Below are 21,233 nucleotides of genomic sequence, written 5' to 3' on the forward strand. Positions count from 1 at the left end.
CCCTAACTTTGGGCAAGACCAGCCGTGCTGTGGGGTAGGGGTTGCTCTCAGAGGTCTGCTCCAAGCAGCCCCAGGACTAGAACTGCCCATTTTCTCCAGGAAGATAGTCTCAGACCAAGACCTCAAAGTATCAGAGGGCTGGAGGCTGGGGTGGGCCGAGGGCTGCCCAACCGCAGGCCTCTGGAGTATAGAGCCATAGAAAGACGGATGCTGTGGCTTCCTGTGATCAAAGAGGCACCCATATCATACCCAAATTCACAGCAACCCCAGAAGGAATGGGACATTTCTCCCAAGTCACAGAGAGGCAAAGATGCTCCAATGTGGCTCCCAAGTGTGGCCACTAAGCCTGTCTTTCAACTCACCTTCACAGACTGTATAAACCTCAGACTTAAGGGAGAATGCTCGCTCAGTAGACATGATAATCCAGATATCTTAAGAGGTATATATCTGCTCAGCCTTAAAGAACTAAAGGATCCTCTTCCTTTGGAGCACTGTAAAACCCTAGGAGCTGGGGTGATGTTAGCCCAGGGCAAGGTTGCCTGGGGTGGGTAAAAGGCTGGCCCCCTCTATCCCCAATGTACGAATGTAGGCAAGGCTGCCTAACTCTCCCAGACTCCATGCCACCCTTCCTCTGTGAAGTGCAACAATAATTGGAAATCCCACAGGCTTCTGAACAGGCCACACATGCCAGCTGCTGTGGCTTGTCCTGGCTGTCCCCATTATTGCTGCCCCTTTGATAATGGCTTAATCAATGGCAGCCATTATCATCAGCTATACACTCCCATCTTCATTATCTGGAGCTGTCTTGGCCTATGGTGCGCATTCTTCTGTTTTTAGCAGTTCCTAAGAAAGCTTGCACTTTAAGGGAGAAGGCTGAGAAGAGCCACATTCATTTTCTGTGGACCAGCGGGAATTATGCCTGGTTAACCTGTGGCTATCCCACAGCTAGATGATGTGATGGGAGAGCAGAGAGGATGGGAGAGGGGGGTGGGGAAGGTAGCCTCGGGGATGCTAAGGATCAAAGGGCCACTGTAAGAAGGGTGACCCTGGTAGGACCCTGGTGGACCCCTTCCTTTACGGCAGTGCGTCTCAGCCTCTGAAACACATTGTGTCAGCACTAGCTGGCTGGTCTCCATCCCTGACCTTGTGATGAAGTTGTGAAAGGGGCCCATGTGAATCCCTGGATGATGCCAGGCTGCTGGTGTGGGGCCCAGGCTTTGAGAGACTGCTTTAGTGCCAAGCCCAGTAATTCATCAAACGAAATCACTGGCGGGCAAAAATGAAGCCAATGAACGTGAGCTGTTCATGAGCTGAACAGGAAGCAATGACATCAGAGTTGGGGTAGGGGCGGCTCTGCTGGACACCCCCAAGGCACAGTTCCAAACCAAATGGAAATTCTCCTTTGGCTTTAGACCAAGCACCAAAGAACAGTAATTCCAGACCTCATGGGATGTATCCTCAAAGACTAGGTTAGCACCACCCAGCATTCAAGGCCGTGCTTCAGTGAGCTCCTGGGGTCCCCACACTGTGGAGGTGTGGGCCTCTCTGACTCTCACTGGGTTTAGTTTCTCAGAAGCTCCACTCCTATGCCCACATCTCACCTGAGAAGGAGGCTGAGATCTCCCAAGGACTTGGTGGTCCTTCTGCCCCTGCCTTCCCTAGGCTACTCTGAGCCTCTCTTCCCTGTCTTCTTCCCATAGTCTCAAAAGCAGATTGCTCACCCCATGTTTTACCTGATAGGTATCGTATGCATTGACTCCAAACCAAGGTGTATGTTATAATCTCTAGTGTGTAAATTAGGCAAGCAAGGATCTGGATTCCAGGCAGCTCATTCAAGGTTGCTCAGCTAAAAGGATGGTTCATTGACACCATCTCCAGCTGATCGAGCCAGAAACTGATTTACCACCCAGGTTTCCCTATTCCTTGGCTTTTACCTTGATTTATTGGATAATCATTTCCTTCCAGAGAGAGGCTCAGTAGCTTTCCCGGAGCTGTGAGCCAATGTGGAAGGTATGGGAATTTTAGTCATTAGACTAGATGACATTCGTCATTAGAATAGAGTAACGCTTCAGAGGGTTGCCTCCTGGTTCAAAGTCCACCATGTTGAGGCCCTCCTCTTCTAACAGCAGAGGTGGACTTGACCATAGACGCTCATCTTTGCAGGAAAGAGAAGGTCTCATCTCTTCCATAGCCAGTTAGCTGGTTCCCAGTCTGAACCAGTCCAGACAGACATCGCAGCTGACGTTCCTTCTTTCCTGAGAGTACAGTGACCCCATGTGGCTATTGCCAGGCACAGCAACTTACAGAGTGTGACAGCTATTTCTTCCCTACAAAGCTGTGTTGAGCCTGTAGGACAGTGTCTCCCTGGCATGCAACTGTGAGGCCCAGTGTGGTCTGAGCACATCCCTCCAGGCCCTGCTGAGGGGATGTAAACGTCGTGCTTGGGGATGGCTGACCTTCAATTCTTTTTTTCTGCCCTGTAGGCTCTCACTCCCAGCCCTTCACACACCCTCCCTGCATCTTAGAGACAGGTGAGATGGAGGGAACTGTTGTGTGACCTGTAGATGCAGGAGGTGGAGATGGGGGACAGAATTGGGGGGGTCTACATGTATTGTTTGAAGCTATACCCCCATTTACACATACAAGTGTAAGCACTAAGGAAGCCTCTGCTAACACCACCCAGACGAAGTGCATGGGAACAGGGAAGGATTGCATGTGGCTGCTGCGGACACTTGCTGAGCTTGGCACAGCTTAGAAAGGGTCTTTTTTCCCCCTTCCCCCACATAACGTTAAGTCCCCTGAACATAGGTAGGTGGTTTAGTGGGATCCGTTCACACCTTCTGTTTTCTGTCCCTCACTTCCCTTTCTCTGGCTATAAATAAAACCTGCCTGAGACAAGGTGTAGTGAACTCTGAACCACTTCTCCTTGGGTCTGTAGGACTCAGTTCTGAAATGGCAAATGCAATCGGTCAAGATCCCACCAGACTAGACGGCTGCGGTGTGTCCTGTAAGAGTCATATGTGTGGGTTCTTAACAGATGCTAAGACTGGCCTGTAACGTTTCTGAAACCTTCCTTGTGAGGAGGACAAGGGCTACCCCCGCCCCCCCCAAAAAAAAACCCTTTCTTTCCTTTGCTCAACTGCTGCTCTTCTCATCTCAAGGAGAAGCCCTCCTGTGGCAGATTTGTGACTGAATCTAGACAGTGTTGATTAATAATGAGCAGTCTGCCATCTTGTCTGTTTGTACAGTTGTGTCCAATATTTTAAAAATATCACTTGAGGTGGTTGAATATATATGAATCGATAGAAGATACACACACACACATGAATTGATAGAAGATATGATTTAAGGTACGTATATCATTGGCTTCCCAAGAGGACTCACCCAAGAAATCTTAAAATTTGAGATCTCCTGTAGCCCTTGTGTTAGCTGACTGACAAAGAGATTGTAGGACAGAGAACTCACAGCTAGACTCTGACATACTGTTAATTGGAGACTAAGCAGAAATAATGGCACGTTAACAATGTAGCCCACTGGGAAAATGGAGTTGTCGTTATGACCAGATCTTTCAAACTAACCTCTTCCATCAGAAGTGCAAGTCTGCCCATGTCTTCCAAGGAAGGGAATTGTCTTGGGAAGGTCTGGGCGAGCACTGTGAAGCCTTTTGTTGTGGAATCTTAGCTCAAACTTGTCATCCAAATCTTACTTGATCCAAATCTTACCTGTAGCTAGTACCCTGGTTTCTGCCCTTGCAGTGCCTCAGAATTTCCAGTAGGTGGCACAAGCTACACCTCTCTACTCATCTGTCTTCCCACTAGAACTTAATTGAAAAGATGCTCACTTCTTCCTTTTCCCCTCCTTTCTCGTCACCTGTCTCCCATCTTTCTCTTTGACCAAAAAGAAAATAACATACAAACCAACCAAACAAACAAACTCCAAAAACAAACAAACACTCAGACTTTCTGTTGATTTGGCTGTGAGGATTAATTCAAAGGGGGCCACATGCAAAAGGGAAATGCTACCTTTAAAGATCATGGGGCAGGCAAGAAATGCCACAATGAACTCTTCTGAGTGGCCACTGGCTCTTGTCAGCCATACCTGTAACTGCTTTCACTTTTCAAAATTCACCTTGTACCAGGGACACCTGGATGCTGAGCCTCCTTTGCTTTTGACTACACCAGACAACATCCAATCCCAAATCCTACCTGGTAAACAGCAGTCAAAACAGACTGGTCAGTTCCCCCTAGACACCCCTCAGACAGTCTAGAAAGGCTGACTGGCTTTTTTCTCTTGAGGACCCTGCATGAATCTCCAGCATCGATGAGCATATGTAAAGACTGGGAACCCATGTGGACTCCAGATGTTGACAAACAGTAGAGGGAGGATATATCGGTTTGCTTTTCTGTTGCTGTATTTAAATACTGACCAAAACTAACTTGAAGAGGAAAGGGTTTATTTTAGCTTACAAGTCCATACTCAAGGAAACCCTAGGCAGGAGCTCAAAGGCAGGAATCGAGAGACAGGAACAGCAGAGACAATCCGGGAGCACTGTTTACTGCTTTGCTTCCCCTCCATTTCTGATGCGGCCAGTAGGCATTGCTCAGATAGATACTAGCTTTTGTTTTCACCACAGGCTGCAGCCTGCACATTCCGCAGCTGGGAAAGATGTTACAGCTGGAGCGCACCAGATGGACTCTGGTGCGCAGAATGGTTATTAAAGCGAGCCCCTGGAACTGACACTGATGGAAGGGAAGGGGAGGCGGTGTGGGTCAAGGGAGCAGTCAAGTCACAATGCCAGGCCATCAATAAGCTCAGTCACCAGAATGATCCCTCGGTGATGGCCCGTGGCAGGCAGAGCCCAGCCTTGATAGACCCATATTGATTAGGCTCAGATGTGAGCTGTTCAGAATGCAGAATGACCACAGGCAAGGCAGCTCTCTGTGGCTCAGCCAGCTCTGCTAAAAGGAGCAGAGAGCAGGGGCTTGTATACAGGCAGCATGGGCAGCAGCCATCAAGCAGGGCTTAATCATAAGAGCCAGGAAGGTGCATTATGTGTGCTAGCTACAGTCCACCCTAAGCCCCTCTGGTTTCTCTTGCAAGATCCCTGTTGACTTATCTTCTCAGGGGAAACTTGAGGAGGATGGGGAGAGGGTACATGACTCAGCAGCAGAACAGCTTCTCAGTCACACAGGAATTCCTGTATCTGTTTTCTGGGGCCTTAGAAAAAGAAAATAGTAGAAAGGAAGTTGAATGCCAACATCTTTGGCTGTGTTGTTGTAGAGACCCAGGGCTATCATTTGTGTCTCACAGTTTGCATCTATAGGGTCTGGTCTAGCCTCGTCCTCAGCTATGCCTCAGATATCCCCAATGGCTTTCCTGAGAGGTGTGAGCCCCTCATCCTTCAGCTACACTTAGCTACAACCATCCACACTGAACAAGCGCTATCTCAGGAGTCACTTCTGTTCTGCAAGTCTTCTCTTCCTCATTGTGCTGTGTAAGGGCTGCTGGCACCCCCTTCCCCTTCCTGGCTAGACAACCACCTTTCCCATCAGGAGGACAACTGTTCCTGGTCTTCCTTAAGTGCCCATATTGAAATGGCAATGTGTGGTTCAACTGGTCTCTTGCCATGTTTTCTGACAGAAGTCTCCCTTGAGAGCCAGGCACTTTCATCTTGAAAGCATGCACCCAGGGTGACAGGAAGCAGAAATGTTCCAAGAAATTCCTGGGAGTTTGAGGCACCGCTCCTCGGTTCTCCTGAATGGGAGCAGAGTACTGTATAAAGCTGATCGACTCTAAGAGCCTCCTGCATCTCGGCGGAGAGTGGCATTCTGTCCTTGCATCTCTGAGTTGGCCCTGTGCCCTTAACAGACCTCATTGACTGTGAGCCAGGATGGTTCATGAGATGTTGTCCCCTGGTTCCAGCTGGTTCTCACACCTTTATTCTGTAAGGAAGATCTCCAGGCCTTTGACAGTGACACAGATAGCCAATGCTAGCTAGACAAGCATGCTAGGAGCACCCTGGTGGCACTTCTGAAGGGCTCTGTGGTCAGAACAGGCAAGGGAATCTATTTCTATTAGAATGAGTTACTGATCTTTATAGGGTGAAAGGGATCCAGTGCTGTCAGTTTGTTCCACACGCAGACCTGTCTCTGTTATGACAGACTGGAGATTTGTAGAGCAGGACATGTCAATTCTGGCAAATGAATGTCTGCACCGTCAGACCCACTCACAGTCCCCACCTCTCCCACTGTTGGGCTGGCCCTAGGGCAATGGCACAGGCTGGCTGAGTCATCCTATTAGGTCACGAGGCACATCTTCTGTGGCGGATGGCCTCTAGGAAACCTAACATGAAATGTGACTGCCATTATTCTCTGTCTATTGCCTTCAGATGTCCCCACATGCCTCTGCATCAGATCAAACCTTCAAAGACTTGATCTTCCAAGATCCTAACCCCAGACAAGCTGTTTGGTGTTGTCTGTGGATACATCTGTATTCTGACTTGGCTTGCTTTCCTTCCTCTACAAAGTAGACAAGCAGGTGCACTGCTCTCAACAATGTCCACTGTGAGGCTTATCTTGCACAATTCTTTCAAGATGCCCCTTGATGGAGGCTGTATGGGACTGCCATAATTTAGACACACCAAAACCTACTGAACGGACACTAAGCTTGGCCATTTTCCTCTTGTTGTCTGGTGTTACACAATCCCTAATGTAGCATGGATGTGAAGTGGTACTGGCCCAAGAAGGCCTGTGTTACTTGTTCCTGTGGTGGCTGGGTCAGCTGGTCCTATCTGTGTACAACTGTGGATGGCACTCCTCCATCTTCGGACAGATTCTCGCTGTCCTGTGCTATGTATGACTTGGTGGGTCTGTCAGGACCTGTCTCATCCTGGAGGCTGGGGCTCCATGGATACTTCAGGCAGTGATTCTGTGATGTTTGGTGTGAATCCCATCCAGCATCTTAGCCCATGGTACCAGCTTTCTAGGTACCAGCTTTGCCTTAAGAAGGCATCCTGTTATGGCTGTCTCCTGAGAGTCTCTGCCAGAGTCTGACAAATACAGAGGAGGAAGCTCACAGCCAAGCATTGGTCTAAGCTCGGGGGGGGGGGGGCAATACAGGAGTTGGAGAAGGGACTGAAAGAGCTGAGGGGGTTTGCAGCCCCATGGAGGGAGCAACAGTGTCAACAGGCCAGACCCCTCCCCCAGAGCTCCTGGGGACTGGACCACCAACCAAAGAGTACACATGGAGCGACCCATGGCTCTGGCCACATATGTGACAAAGGATGGCCTTGTTGGACATCAGTGGGAGGAGAGGCACTTAGGCCTGAGGGTGTTCAATACCATAGTGTAGGGAAATGCCAGGGTGGGAGGATAGGAGTGGGTGGGTCGGAGAGCACCCTCATAGAGGCATGGGGAGGGGGGATGGGATAGGGGGTTTCCGAAGAGGAGACCTGGAAAAGTGAAAACATTTGAAATGTAAATAAAGAAAATATCCAAGAGAAAAAAAAGAAGGCATGTGTAATGGAGGGTCCATACTAAAACAGATGGGAAACTATTTGTCCTGGCTACTGGGAGTTCTCATTTGCAAATGGCTTTTAGCTGTCATGAACCCTTTTAGGGCTACCTCACCTCAACCACTGCGTTTCTTAGAATGCTCAAATTTGGTGACTGATCTCAGTGACAGCATAAAGATCTAGCCACTTCAGACCCATCTAGGATGCTGTAGGATCCATCTAGAATCCCAGTTAGTGCTGAGCCCCGTGAGCTCAGCTAAGGCTGTAGCTGCATCTGAGAGAAACTGGACTCCCACTTGCCTAACTCCCTGATGCAAGCAGAATCATCAATTTGCTTACCCAAAGGGCATTGTGATGTAGGTGTTTTCTTAAATGAGGGTTCATCTTCTCAGATGGTTCTATCTTGTGTCAAGTTTACAATACACACACACACAAACACACACACACCACCATGGTCTTATGTGAAAATACTGTTTTTAGGTAAATCGAGTAAAAGATATATTCAGAGAAGACCATTGAGCACAAAGAGAGCAGAAGGCCATATACAAATGAACAAGAGATTTGAGACCTTCATCTAAGAGCCAACGCTAGTGAGGGTCAGCTAGAAGATGCAAGAGAAAGTCTCCCTGAAGTCACAGGAAGCAGCGCTGTGCCACCACCTGGCCTTCAGCTTCCAACTTCTAGGATTGTGGAGTGATATTGTTCTAGGTTTTCCAGCCAGAAGTCTATGGCAGTTCATTAGAACCACACCAAAAAAGCCAATTTAATATATCTTACAACTCGTCATTCACCTTGTTATCTGGGAGTGATTATTTATTTGAAAACATTTACAACACTTTACGTTTTATCTAGTCCAAATATCACATATTAGATACACAATTTCAATGAGTTGAAATGGACAGGGAAAAGAATACAATGAAGTAAACATTTGCAACATTTAAAAACCAGTCTTGTGTAAGAAACAACAAATGCCAAATGTTGCTACTCGCATCTTTGTCCCAATGAGAGCGCGAAGCTGGGTGAATATTCCACATCACTACTGACCTCTAAAGAGGCAAGACACATAATGTTAATTGATAGAGACTTAACTTGTTCAAACCTGTTCTAAATAAAGAAAAATTATTCACAATGCTCAAGTGGTACCAATCATTTCACGGGTACTAAGTCAGCTGTAAGGTAAGTCAGGTGGTAAATATCACAAGTGAACGAGGCAGGACTTAGTAAATCAGCTGTAAGGTAAGTCAGGTGGTAAGTATCACAAGTGAACGAGGCAGGACTAGGCAGCTTTGCAACCTACCGATTAGCCACTTTTTCCAAAGCTCAGTGGACAAAAGTGTGTTGCGGTATAAGCTGTATGGAAGGAATGCTGGTCAAGGAAATAGCTTTACAGGGTGGAAAGTCTACTTCGAAAACAGTGCTGTCTGCAGTGGGGACCCCAGCGGAAGCAGACAAAGCAAAGACTTACCAAGGGTTTCAACATGGTTCACAGTACTCAAGCTTTGTCCAGCTTTCCGTCATATTCCAGTTGTGAAGGTGCACTGCGTACTCTCCTGTTGGCTCTGATAAACACCATGGCTGAGAGAGAGAGAGAGAGAGAGAGAGAGAGAGAGAGAGAGAGAGAGAGAGAGAGAGAGAGAGAGAGAGAGAGAGAGAAGAGAGAGAGAGGAGAGAGAGACAGAGAGAGAGAGAAGAGAGAGTGCATGCGCCAGCCCATATGGTACGGGAGTCATGGCAACAAGGAGCCAGAGCAGGAAGCCGAGAGGTCACATCTTCAACAGCCAACGTGAAGCACAGAGAGCAACTCCAAGTGGGGCAAATCGATAAACTCTCAAAAGTCCACCCCCAGGGACATGCATACTCCAGCAAGGCTGCACCTGCTAAAGCCTCCATAATGTCAGCCAAATAGTGGCACGAAGTGCAGATCAAGTGTTCAGATACTAGAGTCTGCATGTGTGTGCATTTCTCATTTAAACATCCACACAGAGAAAGTCTTTTCTTGGAAAAGCCACCAGCACACCTGGACCATGGCACAGAGGTCTACTACAGCTCCATCTTGTCTTTTCAGGCACTGCGATGGGGCCTGGCTGCTCTGTGATTCCAGTGTGCAGCTGGTCTGTTGCTATGCTCTCCCCGTGAAGAGGAGTCTGAAAATGACTCAGACCACCACATAGTGTGATTTACAGAATGCCAATAGGTACCAAGGGGAAAAAGAAAAAAAAAAAAACACACCAATGAGGGGCTGTGTGAAGGCTGATGGAATTCCTGTCTCACCCAAGAGAATCAGAAACTATTTGAGTTTTCTCTGGCCTGTAACAAAAGGTAAGCATCCTTTTGGATTCTGCGGGATACGACAGGTTCAAGTCTGTTAACAGCCCCACTCTTGTAGGAACTCACTATGAACCTTGGCCTTGAAAGTAAGGGTGAGGAGCTTTGGGCCAGATGAAGCTGACTATGTAATCAACCCCAGCTATTCAACTTCCAAATTACACTAGGCATAACCATCAGGAAACAGAAGCTGTTAGGCAGTATGGGAGTGGAGAGCAGAGGACCACTGTGTACTGTGCACTTGGCCTTAAGGGATGTCCTCATTAGAAGCAGGAGCAGCCACTGGGGTTACTGTCAACTGATAGGGAGGGGCCTCTTCTACCTCAGCTTTAGGGAATGGGTTTTTCTTCTATGCTTTGCAGTCTGTGGAAACCCTGCCTGCTGCGTTCCAGTCAAACATAGCATCTTTGGAAATCCTTTGTCTCCTTCTAATCTCCATACAAACTACGGAAATGTACTAAACCCTGCTACTCCTAACCGTGGTTGGGGAAGGTGGGGGAGTTACTGCTTAAGCCCAGCATGGGCTCCGCTGACCTGGTCTGCTGACTTACAGAGTTTCTTTCTTCCTAGAGTGCATACTTGCTCAGAACGAGCTGCTGCAACCCAGTTAGAGCCATGAAGAAAGAAACTCTAAATTCTTAGTTGGCTCAGACCAAAGAGCTTGCTCCAGTTTGTTCTAGGAATAACAATGGATTGGGAGGCATTTTACACAGCCACACAGCTAGCACAGGCGCTCTGGAGTTGTCTGTAATTCTGGAAAACAGGGTTTTGCACATCTAGTATGATGCCATCAAGAAAGGGCTTGGTGGGTAGTCAGGGTCTCTTCTGCTGCCTGCTGCTGTTACAATCCATCACTGTTAAAACTGAAACCCATACAATGGAGCCTGAGAATCACCTGCACTCCTAGCCGCCTGACATAACTGCTTCTCACAGAATCTAGGCCATGAGCCTCTCTTTGTCTGGAACAGTAAACTTCTCTCTCAATGGTATTCATTGTTAGCTGCCATTTATAAATCGACACCCAGTACAGTTCAGAGAGAACGTGGTACTTTTAACTGTTGTGCTACTGAAATTGTCCAATAACCAAGAATCCCCTAAAAGTACCCAGTGACTACTGGTCTGCTCCCAACAGTGCAATGTGTAACAGAGAACGTGACAATCATGCCACGTTCTCTTCGGCACTGAATCCCAAAAACTTGTGTTGTTCTCCTTAGCATCACTGCCATGGGGGCTTTTACGTAAGAACACTGAGGGGAAAAAAGAGGTGGACAGAACCAGGAAGAGCAGCATAATGGTTCTGAACTCGGTAAGTTATAAAAGCTAACACGTCAGCAGGTAGGAGAAAACCTCCCCAACACTAACTCAGCACAGACAAAACTTCCAGTAGAGTCGTGGAGAAGCTATGTTCACACTGGATAGACACTTCCGTACAGAAACAGTAACAATACCAATTCCTACTTTTTCCCCCCCAAAAAGAAAAAGAATAATTCAAAACCCATTAACTGCCATGAGCAAACTCTAGTCAAGGATTTCTGTCACAAGAGTTACAGTTTTAAGTGGTCAGATGATGTCATAAATGCTAAATAGAGTTGAACTCTTAATGCGTGGAATGTCTTGCTCAAAAGGGCTTTTATCCCCTCTCAAGGGTGAAGTCAAAGGTTCATAGTAAATGAGATGCGTGTTTTTATTCAAAGTCCCATGGTGAAGCTGAGTTTCAGTTACTGAAAAGAACAATAAAATCAACATTGCTCTGATCTTACGGCTTTCTAATAAAATGCCTGATGGGTTGATAAGCCATCAACATTTTGTATCATAAAATATACATTTAAATTAAACCCACACACCTTGAATGAAGAAAGCAGAAGGTGCCGCTGAGATCAGCTCAGCAGGGTATTGTCAGTCAGATGCACATCTTACAGACTAAGTAGCAGGCTGTCCGCACCAGCTGCTCAGGCGGCGGCAAGAATGTCTGGGTTATTCCAAATGACATTCCCAACATGCACTGGAGGTTGGGAGTTGCACTTATCATTATCTGATGGAAATTCCCCAGTTGAATAAAGATAAAACTTTGTTTACAATGCGTTTGGCTGTAAGTTTGACATCCCAATGGACACACATCTCTTAACTCATTTTTGACTACCCTTCTGGAGTGTTTATGAATATATATTCTCAAAATACTGGCAATCCTCAGACTTTTCTATATGTAAGATACATCTTCTTGTAGTTTTACATTCATTTAATTACAACATGCAATTTACAACACCCGGGGTTACAGCAGGACACGAAACACAAACACGGCTCTGCCCGGTAATAACTTAATTCTTCGGTAAGGGCTGGATAGTGATTCAGTTCATTAATTTTGCAAACAAGTTCACGGCGACACACAGAACCCAAGTCCAGTTTTGGCTTGCTTATATCTTAATATGTCTGTTCCCACTCACTGTCTAAACACTGGCACTCGCATTGTCCACCTATCACATCGAGATACTAGCTAGGATTGTATCACCTTTGATACCGAAGTCACATGTCACCCATGTGAACGTCCCATACTGTAGCAAGCTGTAGTCCTGAAGCATCTGCTCGGAAGAGATTCTCAAGGATTTCTCACCTGTACCGTCTACTTGAACTTCAGTCGAATCTTGCACAGTGTCCAAGTCTAGCAGATAGACTTCTACTGCATGAGAAATTCAGTATTTGGCAAATGTCCCACTTACCACCACATTGACAAGATTTTACAAAGTGCGCCGAAGAGGACGGGTATTTGTCAGTTTCTGGAACTCAAAAACACTGGGGCTTCCGGCAACCTTAATCTAGAGGAAAATCAATTATCTCTCTGTGTGTTGTTAGCCATTTCTTGGCGACTATTCAGCTTACGTGTAATGATGACTAATATTCGTCGAATGGCCAGAAGACGCTCTTTCAGGGAGGCCATGCCGAGAATGGCCAGTTGAGCCTTGCGTTCCAAGGGCAACACGGCCAGAATCCACCAGGACCAGGCAGGGCCACTAGAATTGCTCTGTGAAAGACACAAGGGGAGAAATTAATTAATGCCTACAACACAGGCCATTTCCAAACTCAGCCTTTTGTTTAACCAACAAATATGGGCAAGAACCCCACCTTCTGTTGTAGGGCTAGGTCACCATTCATCAGACCCTCAAAATGCAGAGTTCCTGTTGAATACTAGTCACATGTTTTAAGGTGCCAGGTAAGGACACAAAGGAAGAACTTGTTCAGGGAAACTCCAATGAATTAGCTGCCTCTGCTCTCCCAAGTCTCCAGATAATGATGTACACCACCAGAAAGAAAGCTGATACATTTTACTTCAAGGTAACAATGTATGCTATTGCCTTTTAAGTTCTACGTGGGTTAGCTAAAGGGTAATGTTATCAAGGTCAAATGTATCTGGATGAGTTTGAGTGCCAGGAGAAAGAAGATCCTAAAGCCAATGTATATAATTGTATTATACAATGTGTATAATACACATATGCACACATTACTGTATGTGGTAACTATCATAAATGTATACACATACAGATGGTGTGCGTAAGCTTTGTTTGGGTGTAATGTGAATACTCATGTTTGCCTTTATTTCACATAATCAAAAAAGCATTCTGGATTGAGCTGTAAGCAAACAGCGATTCTCAACCTGTTTCTCCTCTTCCTCATTCCGAAACGAAGACAGCCAAGCCTGTCTGCTTACAAGGTCTGGATTCTCCTCTAGTCCTTTTAAAGAGGTACCAACCAGGAGCTAGGAAGAATGGACTGGGTGGAAAAGTGGCTGTTAACGAGTTGGATAATTTCACTGGAGGTCAGAAATCACCCATCAGCCAAAGCTCAAAGGGGCATCTCAAGTCACTGCCAAGAAGGTTCTGGGCTGCCCCTCAGATGTTACCTGTAACCCAGATACTGAAGAAACATGAGAGAAGTCAAACTCTCCTCTTCCCTTATCCTACAGGATAGGGAGAATAGCATGCTTAGTTGCACCTCACTAATTAAAATCCTTCTAATTGGCAGAATAACAGTCTCCAAGGAGCTCAGTGTCTATTTCCTTAGTCCTGTGACTATGCCACTGTAGGTAGTAATGGGGAACTTTGAAGATGTGAACATGTTTTTACAACAGGCAGATCATCCTAATGGACCAATGTAGCCACATAGTCCTTCTGGGGCTGTGGCCGGGGGTGGGGGTGGGGGTGGGGGTGGGGGTATGTGACACAGATGAAAGGCTAGAACTGGAGCATTTCATTGTACAGGGAATGAACAACACCAAGGAAGGCAAGCCTCCTCAGAGGTGGACAATGCCAGGAGCTGAGTCTTTCCTACAACCAGCAGAGGGCGATATCATTGCTAGGCCAAGGGAGACACCTGCTGGGCTTCTGACAGCACCATTGTAAGATAATATCCCAGTATTGACAAAGCCACTATGTTAGTGGCAATGTATTGCAGCCGTGATAGAAACAGTGCTCCTACCAATTACAGATTAATTTAATTGATTGGTCTTATAACCATCCTTTTGAAACTGAGGCACAGCACAGTGGCAGAAGGGAGTGGTAGGGAGGGGGAGGACATGGACGTGATTTTGGAGTCTAAAGCAGGACTCCTAAACGTCTTACGTTCATGACATTTTTACACTAAGAACGTTTTACAAGTCTAGGAACAGAGGTACCTTGCATCATCAATACAGATCAAACATTTACTAATAATAAGTCATGAGTACATGGATTCTTAAACAAGTCTTTTATACATGTATAATTGTATCTGTTACTAAAGAATAAAGTAAATACAACGTTAATTAGATAGATGTGATTGTTTATTTTTACATAAGAGAATAAATCTTGGCTGAGTGTGTGATGCTGCAGGACACAGCACATCTTCAGTGTTTTTCAGAACCAAATGATATTCTGAATTTATGTAACAATCAATGTTGAGAATGCCACTTGCATATAAATACAGGGCATTTAGGACCATTTCAGAAAATACTGGAAATCCCGCCCTAATCCAAGGCCAACATTTATTTACTGATTGTTTTAAAAATGAAATGCAAGGTAGCAACTGCCCTGGTTGGCTCCAGCTGTCAGAAAGACATGGCCTATACTCATCTGTAGGAGTCTCAATTGAGGGATTACCTCATTCAAATTGGCCATGTCTACACAGGACTACTGATTGTTAATTGATGAAGTTGGACCCTGCTCACTGCAGGTGGCACCATCCCTGTTCTGATCTGTTCTGAGTTCTGTCCTGATCTTCGGGCATGGCTAGAAAACATCTATTTATTGTGCTGCACAAGGCACAGGCGCCATGCTAGGTCTTCTCTGAGCAGCGGCTACACAAGCCAGCTCATCCTCATGGCTGAGTACAGCACTGCTGAACTCTCTGTCAGGACGATGGCCATCATCACGTGACTGAGGGGAGGAGCTGCACCAGGAAAGAAGGAAGGAAAGCCTACCTGTGGCTCTGGCTCCCTGTCTGGCATCGACCCAAAATGGCTAAGAATTTGTTTCTTCATGTGATCCTGGAGTGAAGCAAACCAGGACACAGACTGCTGGTAAACAGACTCATGGAGGGCGGTAAGTTCTTCAAACTCTGGACCTTCCACCTGGCCGGGAAAGAGAGATAGGCATTTTAGAAAATCACCCAGACACAGTCTCCACAGGGTGGTGACCTCTGACAGCTAAGTGGACATGTGACATTTATTCCTTCACTAATCCACTACTGTTACACAAAATTCATATAAAAACTTTGTGCTTTTTGACATGCCCGAGGTCTACTGATGGCATCCTGATTTTTCTTTTAAGACTAACATAAGCACATATCCAATGTTATAATTAATTTTCAATGGGTGAAAATTGCATACTTGATATATCACAAATGATTTAGTCATATACATAAGATGTATTTTAATATCCTGACAATTTATTTTTAAAATGTCAGTAATATAAATATGTATGCAAAGGAACCAGAAACATAACTCCGTAAAATATGGGAAACAGTAAATCCGACAACCTCAGAACCCGCATGGTAAAAGGAAAGCCCAGACTCCTGTAAGCTGTGCTCTGACTTCCACATGCACACACGAAATAGCAAATAAATAAGTATAGACAAGAGAGTGTTTTGTCAAGTATTGTATTCTCTGGATAGTTTCCCAGGAGCAGAAAAAGAAGTCTGAATCTGGCATTTTACAAACTCTTTTCCTATCACCAAATCACAGTCCAGAAGACGCGCTAGGAACAAAACTGCAGCTCCCACATCAGCTACCACCCAGCCATGCTGCTGTGTGCATGCCTGGCTTCTGGTTCTCCTCACCGTCCACCCAATCATTTAGCTCTTCCTCAGTCCTGCTTAGGAGAGCAGGGCAGAGCAGGAGGAACACGGGACTGGCAGTTGGTCTTGTCTTGTCTTCTTCATTGCTGGCTCTCATGTGTGCACGTCAGCCAGGACCACAGCCTTGTAAAGGGGAATCAACCACCTGGGTCTATTCTGGATAGAACATTCTAGCAGCTACAAAACCCGAAGGAATGGTAACAAACAGAACTATCATCGGTGTGCCTTACGTAGAACAACATTCATGGGCAACAGGGGTTTCCTTTAAAAATTACTTCACAAGCAGCTTTTAAAGCCAATTTTACAGTAGATCCATACACCATTAAAAACAAGGTGTCATCTACAGCAATCTGAATAATGCTTTGTCGGATCTGTCTGCAGAACTAGCACAGGGACTTGCACATGTCTGCAGCCAGCCCCACGGTCCGGAGGCCCTGGAGTTGGGCTCCCTGAGGGCCCTTGATATGTGAGGCTTTCAGGGCCACAGGCACCAGAAGCAGCAGCTGGAGTGACAGAGCCTGCATTCTGGGTGTGATTCCACTTCAATGAACATGTGTCCATGTCTCCTGTGTGGCTTCTAGCATGATGTAAGGGGGCACATACTTTTACATCCATATTTCAGATTTCCACCAAAAATTTAAAAGAGGGATGCAATAACTCAATGTATTTCCTCCTACTAATTATTTTTAACTACATAAGTTATATATAAAAAGTACCCCCCCACACACACAGATCTTGTCAGGCTCAAGGAATTTCATCTACTGTACAAGGCAGGGTAACCATTAGGCTACCACATTGAACCAGATCGAGAAAGACTCCCTAAACACTGTGGTGGTTTGAATATGCTTAACCCAGGGGAGTGGCACTATTAGGAGGTGTGGCCTTGTTGGAATATTTGTGGCCTATTTGGAGGAAATGTATCATTGTCAGGGTGGGCTTTAAGATCCTCATCCTAGCCCCCAGGAAGCCAGTCTTCTCCTGTCTGCCTTTGGATGTAGATGTAGAACTCTCAGCTTTGCACCATGCCTGCCTGGATGCTGCCATGCTCCCACTTCAATGATAATGGACTGAACCTCTGAACCTGTAAGCCAGCCCCAATTAAATGTTGCCCTTATAAGAGTTGCTTTGGTCATGGTGTGTGTTCACAGCAGTAAAACCCTAAGATACCCTCCAGTCAGATACAAAGTCCACCCTACATATTCTGTCCCCAGCCCATGCTTTTCCTATTCCTGGAAGTGTACAAGAGACTACACTTGGCCTGCTGTCTGTGTATAGTAAATATGCAGTCTGCATGCTCACATGCTTGGCTCTCTCATCATGTCTGTGAGATTCATGATATTAGAGCACCAGTTTATTATGTGTTGGTGGTGTCAAATCTCCACACTATGTGGACTGGACTAGCTTATCCATCTGTCTGAGGGGTGTCTAGACCATTTCCACTCTTAGGTACGAATGAGACTGTGTGCGCATCTCTGCACATCTTTATGAGGATCTGTTCAAAATACCTTATTTGTCAAAGGATACATGCTGTTGACTCTATTAGGTAAAAATAATTCTCAAGAGGCGGGAGACTTTTATACTAGCTTTGGAAGGCACTGTAAAGCACTACTATTTTATGACATGCCTCACTCTGAGCCACACAAAGAATCACTGCTTGGGACGCAAATGCTGGCCATGTTTTTAAGTATTTTTTTCCCAATTCTTTATTTTATGTAGGTGTTTTGCCTACATGCATGTCTGTCCACCACAAGTATGTAGTACATCTCTGGGGAGTCCTAAGATTTCTAGGAGCCTGAGAGACAAGACACTATGAGTAACAATGTGGACAGAATTTGAGTCCTCTAGAAGAGAAGCCAGTGCTCTTAACCACAGATCCATCTCTCTAGCAACTCCCACAATGTTTTTATAAATAACCTTGTATTGAAAACCAGCCTAGCAGAATCATTTCTGTATGGTCTACTTCGGCCTTTTAATCTTAAGAATAGAGACGAGTAGTTGTAGGAGAGACCACGTGACTTTCAGGGCCTAAAGCACAACCATTCCTTAGTATCTATGGGAGCTGAGCCACGGTATCTCCCGTAGATGCACAACTCCATATGAAATGATGTACTATTTGCATATAGTGAACACATGTCCATGCCTCTTACATCTTGAGTCATCTATAGATTACCTGACCTAATAGAAAGTTTCTATGCTCTACTGTTTGGCATTTGAAATAGTGTCAAGATAAGTTGCCCAGGCTGGCCTCAAACATGGGCTCAACCATTCCTTCCTCAGCAATGTAGAGAATCCAGGGCTACAGATGGATGCTACACATAGCTAAGCCATGTTCTTTAGGGTTAAGTGAAGAGGCAAACATGCCTACACATCTTCTCTAGAGGCATAATTTATTTTGCAACACTTTCAGTGCACCATCAACAGACTCTATGGATGAAGGAACCAGAGACAGAATGCCAGCTGGGAAGTATCTGGCCTTTCTAGGCCAGTCCCCAGGCTAGAATATCAAACATGGACAACAAGCCCATATCCCCTAAAGGCAGTAAAAGGCACTGTATTTTAGGAGACTTCTGTACTGGCCCTAACTCAGGTAAGAATGCAGAGAGTAACAGGTTAAGTGCTGGGTTAAGGAGGATATAACCCTGTAAGCGGAAACCCAGTGATGTTTTTCCACAGTGGACAGGAACACAGGATGAGGGATGCTGATGACCCTCACCTTCTCGTCCTCCAGGTACTCGATGTCCGCCGTGTTGTAGCCATCTCGGTGGCGGTGGCTCAGGACTCTGAAGCGGCTGATCCCAATTGCATCCACAACAGAGCTTCCATCAGGGAAAGTCCTGACATCCTTTATCTCCAACATGCACCCATACTCTGAAATCCTGAAAGAGAGTTTGGGAAGAGACGAAGGTTTTTAAAATTCAGATGCTTCCATTTCCCTCGGAAGTCTGGCTTTTGGAGGAGTGTAAAGTCAGCGTGAACAAACAGGGGTCCCTGCATCAGACCAGCAAGATTATTCTCCCAAGAGATAATGTGTCCTTCTGTTGAGTACTGTGGGCATTGGGGACGGTGGCTATGAGATGAGACCAAATCTTAAACATGGTACTTCAGCAGCTTGGCCAGGCCCTGCTGGCAGAGAGTATCTGAGCGGCACTTGTAAGCTCAGGATTTGGTGCTGCTCAGGTACTCTTTCCTGCCCCCAGAGCATCCCCACGTTCACCTGCATTGTCCCATGCCAAGTCCTGAGGCAGGCAGTCTGTAGTCACTGCCTGGGTCTCTCTGCCTCCCTTTTCTACCCCACCATCCCCCACACCCTACCACTGAACTCACATCTTCTTCTGCTCTTCTGTGATCTCTGACCTCTCTGGTCCTCCACACCGTTCTTCTGCCTGCTTCTCACATGCTGGGCTATGCAGGATATCATTCGTAGCTGCATCTACTCCCACTCTGGAGTGCTTACCCATGCTTGCTACTAAAACTCTTACCAGTGTTTCGTTGATAGTACATACACCATCGTGTTGGTATACACAGCAGTATATAGTGTGTGCTTGCCTAAGCTCACGGAACATGGAGGCTTATGAAGATTACAGTAAGATTTAGAGTCAAGATTTGAATCCTAAGATGCCTGATTCCTATCTTCTTATCGTGACCAACTGCACTATATATCTCCAAACTAAAGATGTTATCTGGATTCTCAAGTCACAAACCAATTTTATATCTAATAAAACCTTTCTCTTCCTGGTTACCCCATAGAACTACCTCATTCCTGCCTGCAGTAGATGTGGAGGCACCCTGAAGATGTCTTGTGTTTTCTAGCTATCCTCAAACAACCTCCGAATGTCAGCTCTCCCATGTCTGCCTCAGCTGCAGAGCCCATCCCATCCACGAACATCCTATCCTGTCTGCAGACAAGAACCCAGGAGGGATAAAAATTTCTCTTGCCTGCAGCTCCCAGAAGATGCGGTCTCATGCTGATCCACAAATGGCCATCAATGTGCCTTTAAACACTAGCGGAATTCACATGCACTCTTATCTCCCTGGCTCCCTTCTCCTTTTCTAGAGGAACCCGAGTGCCCTCTGCTCTCTGACATGTTTGAGGTTCATCATGTATCTGGGGCTTCTTCTTGTTCTCCAGTGTTCACTCTCCTGGTGTAGCTGATGGAGCTCTGTCACCCCACTTTCATTGACTTCTGATGAGACAAACTGTAACATACACTGATTTACTAATCCCCTGCATTGTATAAGGTGCACACTCAGTGTCTTACAAAGAAAAAATCTTGGCTTGCTCCTAGTTCTGAAAATAATCTCTTATATTTTCTCTTAACTTTTAAGAACATTTTCAGATGTTTTTGGTTTTCATAGCAATGATCTGTTAAAAACATACAAACTATTAAAGTAAGGAAGAAACCTTTGTTGTCCTATTTAGACTGCCCCTTATTCCATAATAGTCTCTCTCATGCAATTTTACACACATTTGGAGTTCATATTTGAGCAGCTATGTTCTGACCTCCATAGTCTGTTGACTATGGCTTATGATTCTGATATTATAGGAGGGTCCTTCCTTCTGGTCATTTGATTTATTCAAAACTATCTGGTCTCGGTCCTTTGCCTGTCTCATTGATTCTGAAATGGGCAAACAAAATCCTCTTGGGATGTCAATGCAATGAGTTAGTTGGATAGAAATGGCCTTTCTATGGGACCGAGTCTTAGCATCCATTAACATGGTCTTTCAGACACAGCTTCAAGGAAATCAATCTTAGGATTTTCTTCATATATGTATATTCTCTTAAAAATTATTTTTCCCTGGGTATTCATGGTAGAAACCATTGAGTGGCCTTTATAATATATTCTCCTCTTCCTTCTAGGCACATGGACAGGATACACATCCCAGCTTCTCTTGTAGCAGGTGTCAGCATAAAGGAGGTGGCTTTTTTCCTGTCCAGATTCCTCTAGAAGTATATGCACAGCCAGCTGGCACTTGGATGTGTAACCTCACATGGTCATGCCCACATAGCACTGATATGGCCTCTTTTAGGACAGGAAGGGACTCAGGTTTCCAAGGCCGGCCCCAGCTGCCTACCAC

The 21,233-nt window shown here is 45.8% G+C and overlaps 1 protein-coding gene across 1 annotated transcript in view; it reads right to left on the reverse strand.

The window, feature by feature from the left end:
- Positions 1-8,299: 8,299 nt before the first annotated feature.
- The window catches only part of Lonrf2 (LON peptidase N-terminal domain and ring finger 2), a 43,019-nt gene continuing 30,085 nt past the window's right edge, over positions 8,300-21,233 (reverse strand). Inside the window, exons 10-12 of the mRNA NM_001029878.2 lie at positions 18,870-19,032; positions 15,282-15,431; positions 8,300-12,854 (exon numbers count right to left, since the gene is read on the reverse strand). Of these exons, the coding sequence (NP_001025049.2) occupies positions 12,660-12,854; positions 15,282-15,431; positions 18,870-19,032 (508 nt within the window). The 3' untranslated portion in view covers positions 8,300-12,659. The remainder of the gene's footprint in view (positions 12,855-15,281; positions 15,432-18,869; positions 19,033-21,233) is intronic.

The sequence above is a fragment of the Mus musculus genome, chromosome 1, assembly GCF_000001635.26.
Source record: "Mus musculus strain C57BL/6J chromosome 1, GRCm38.p6 C57BL/6J".
NCBI classification, from domain to species: Eukaryota; Metazoa; Chordata; class Mammalia; order Rodentia; family Muridae; genus Mus; species Mus musculus.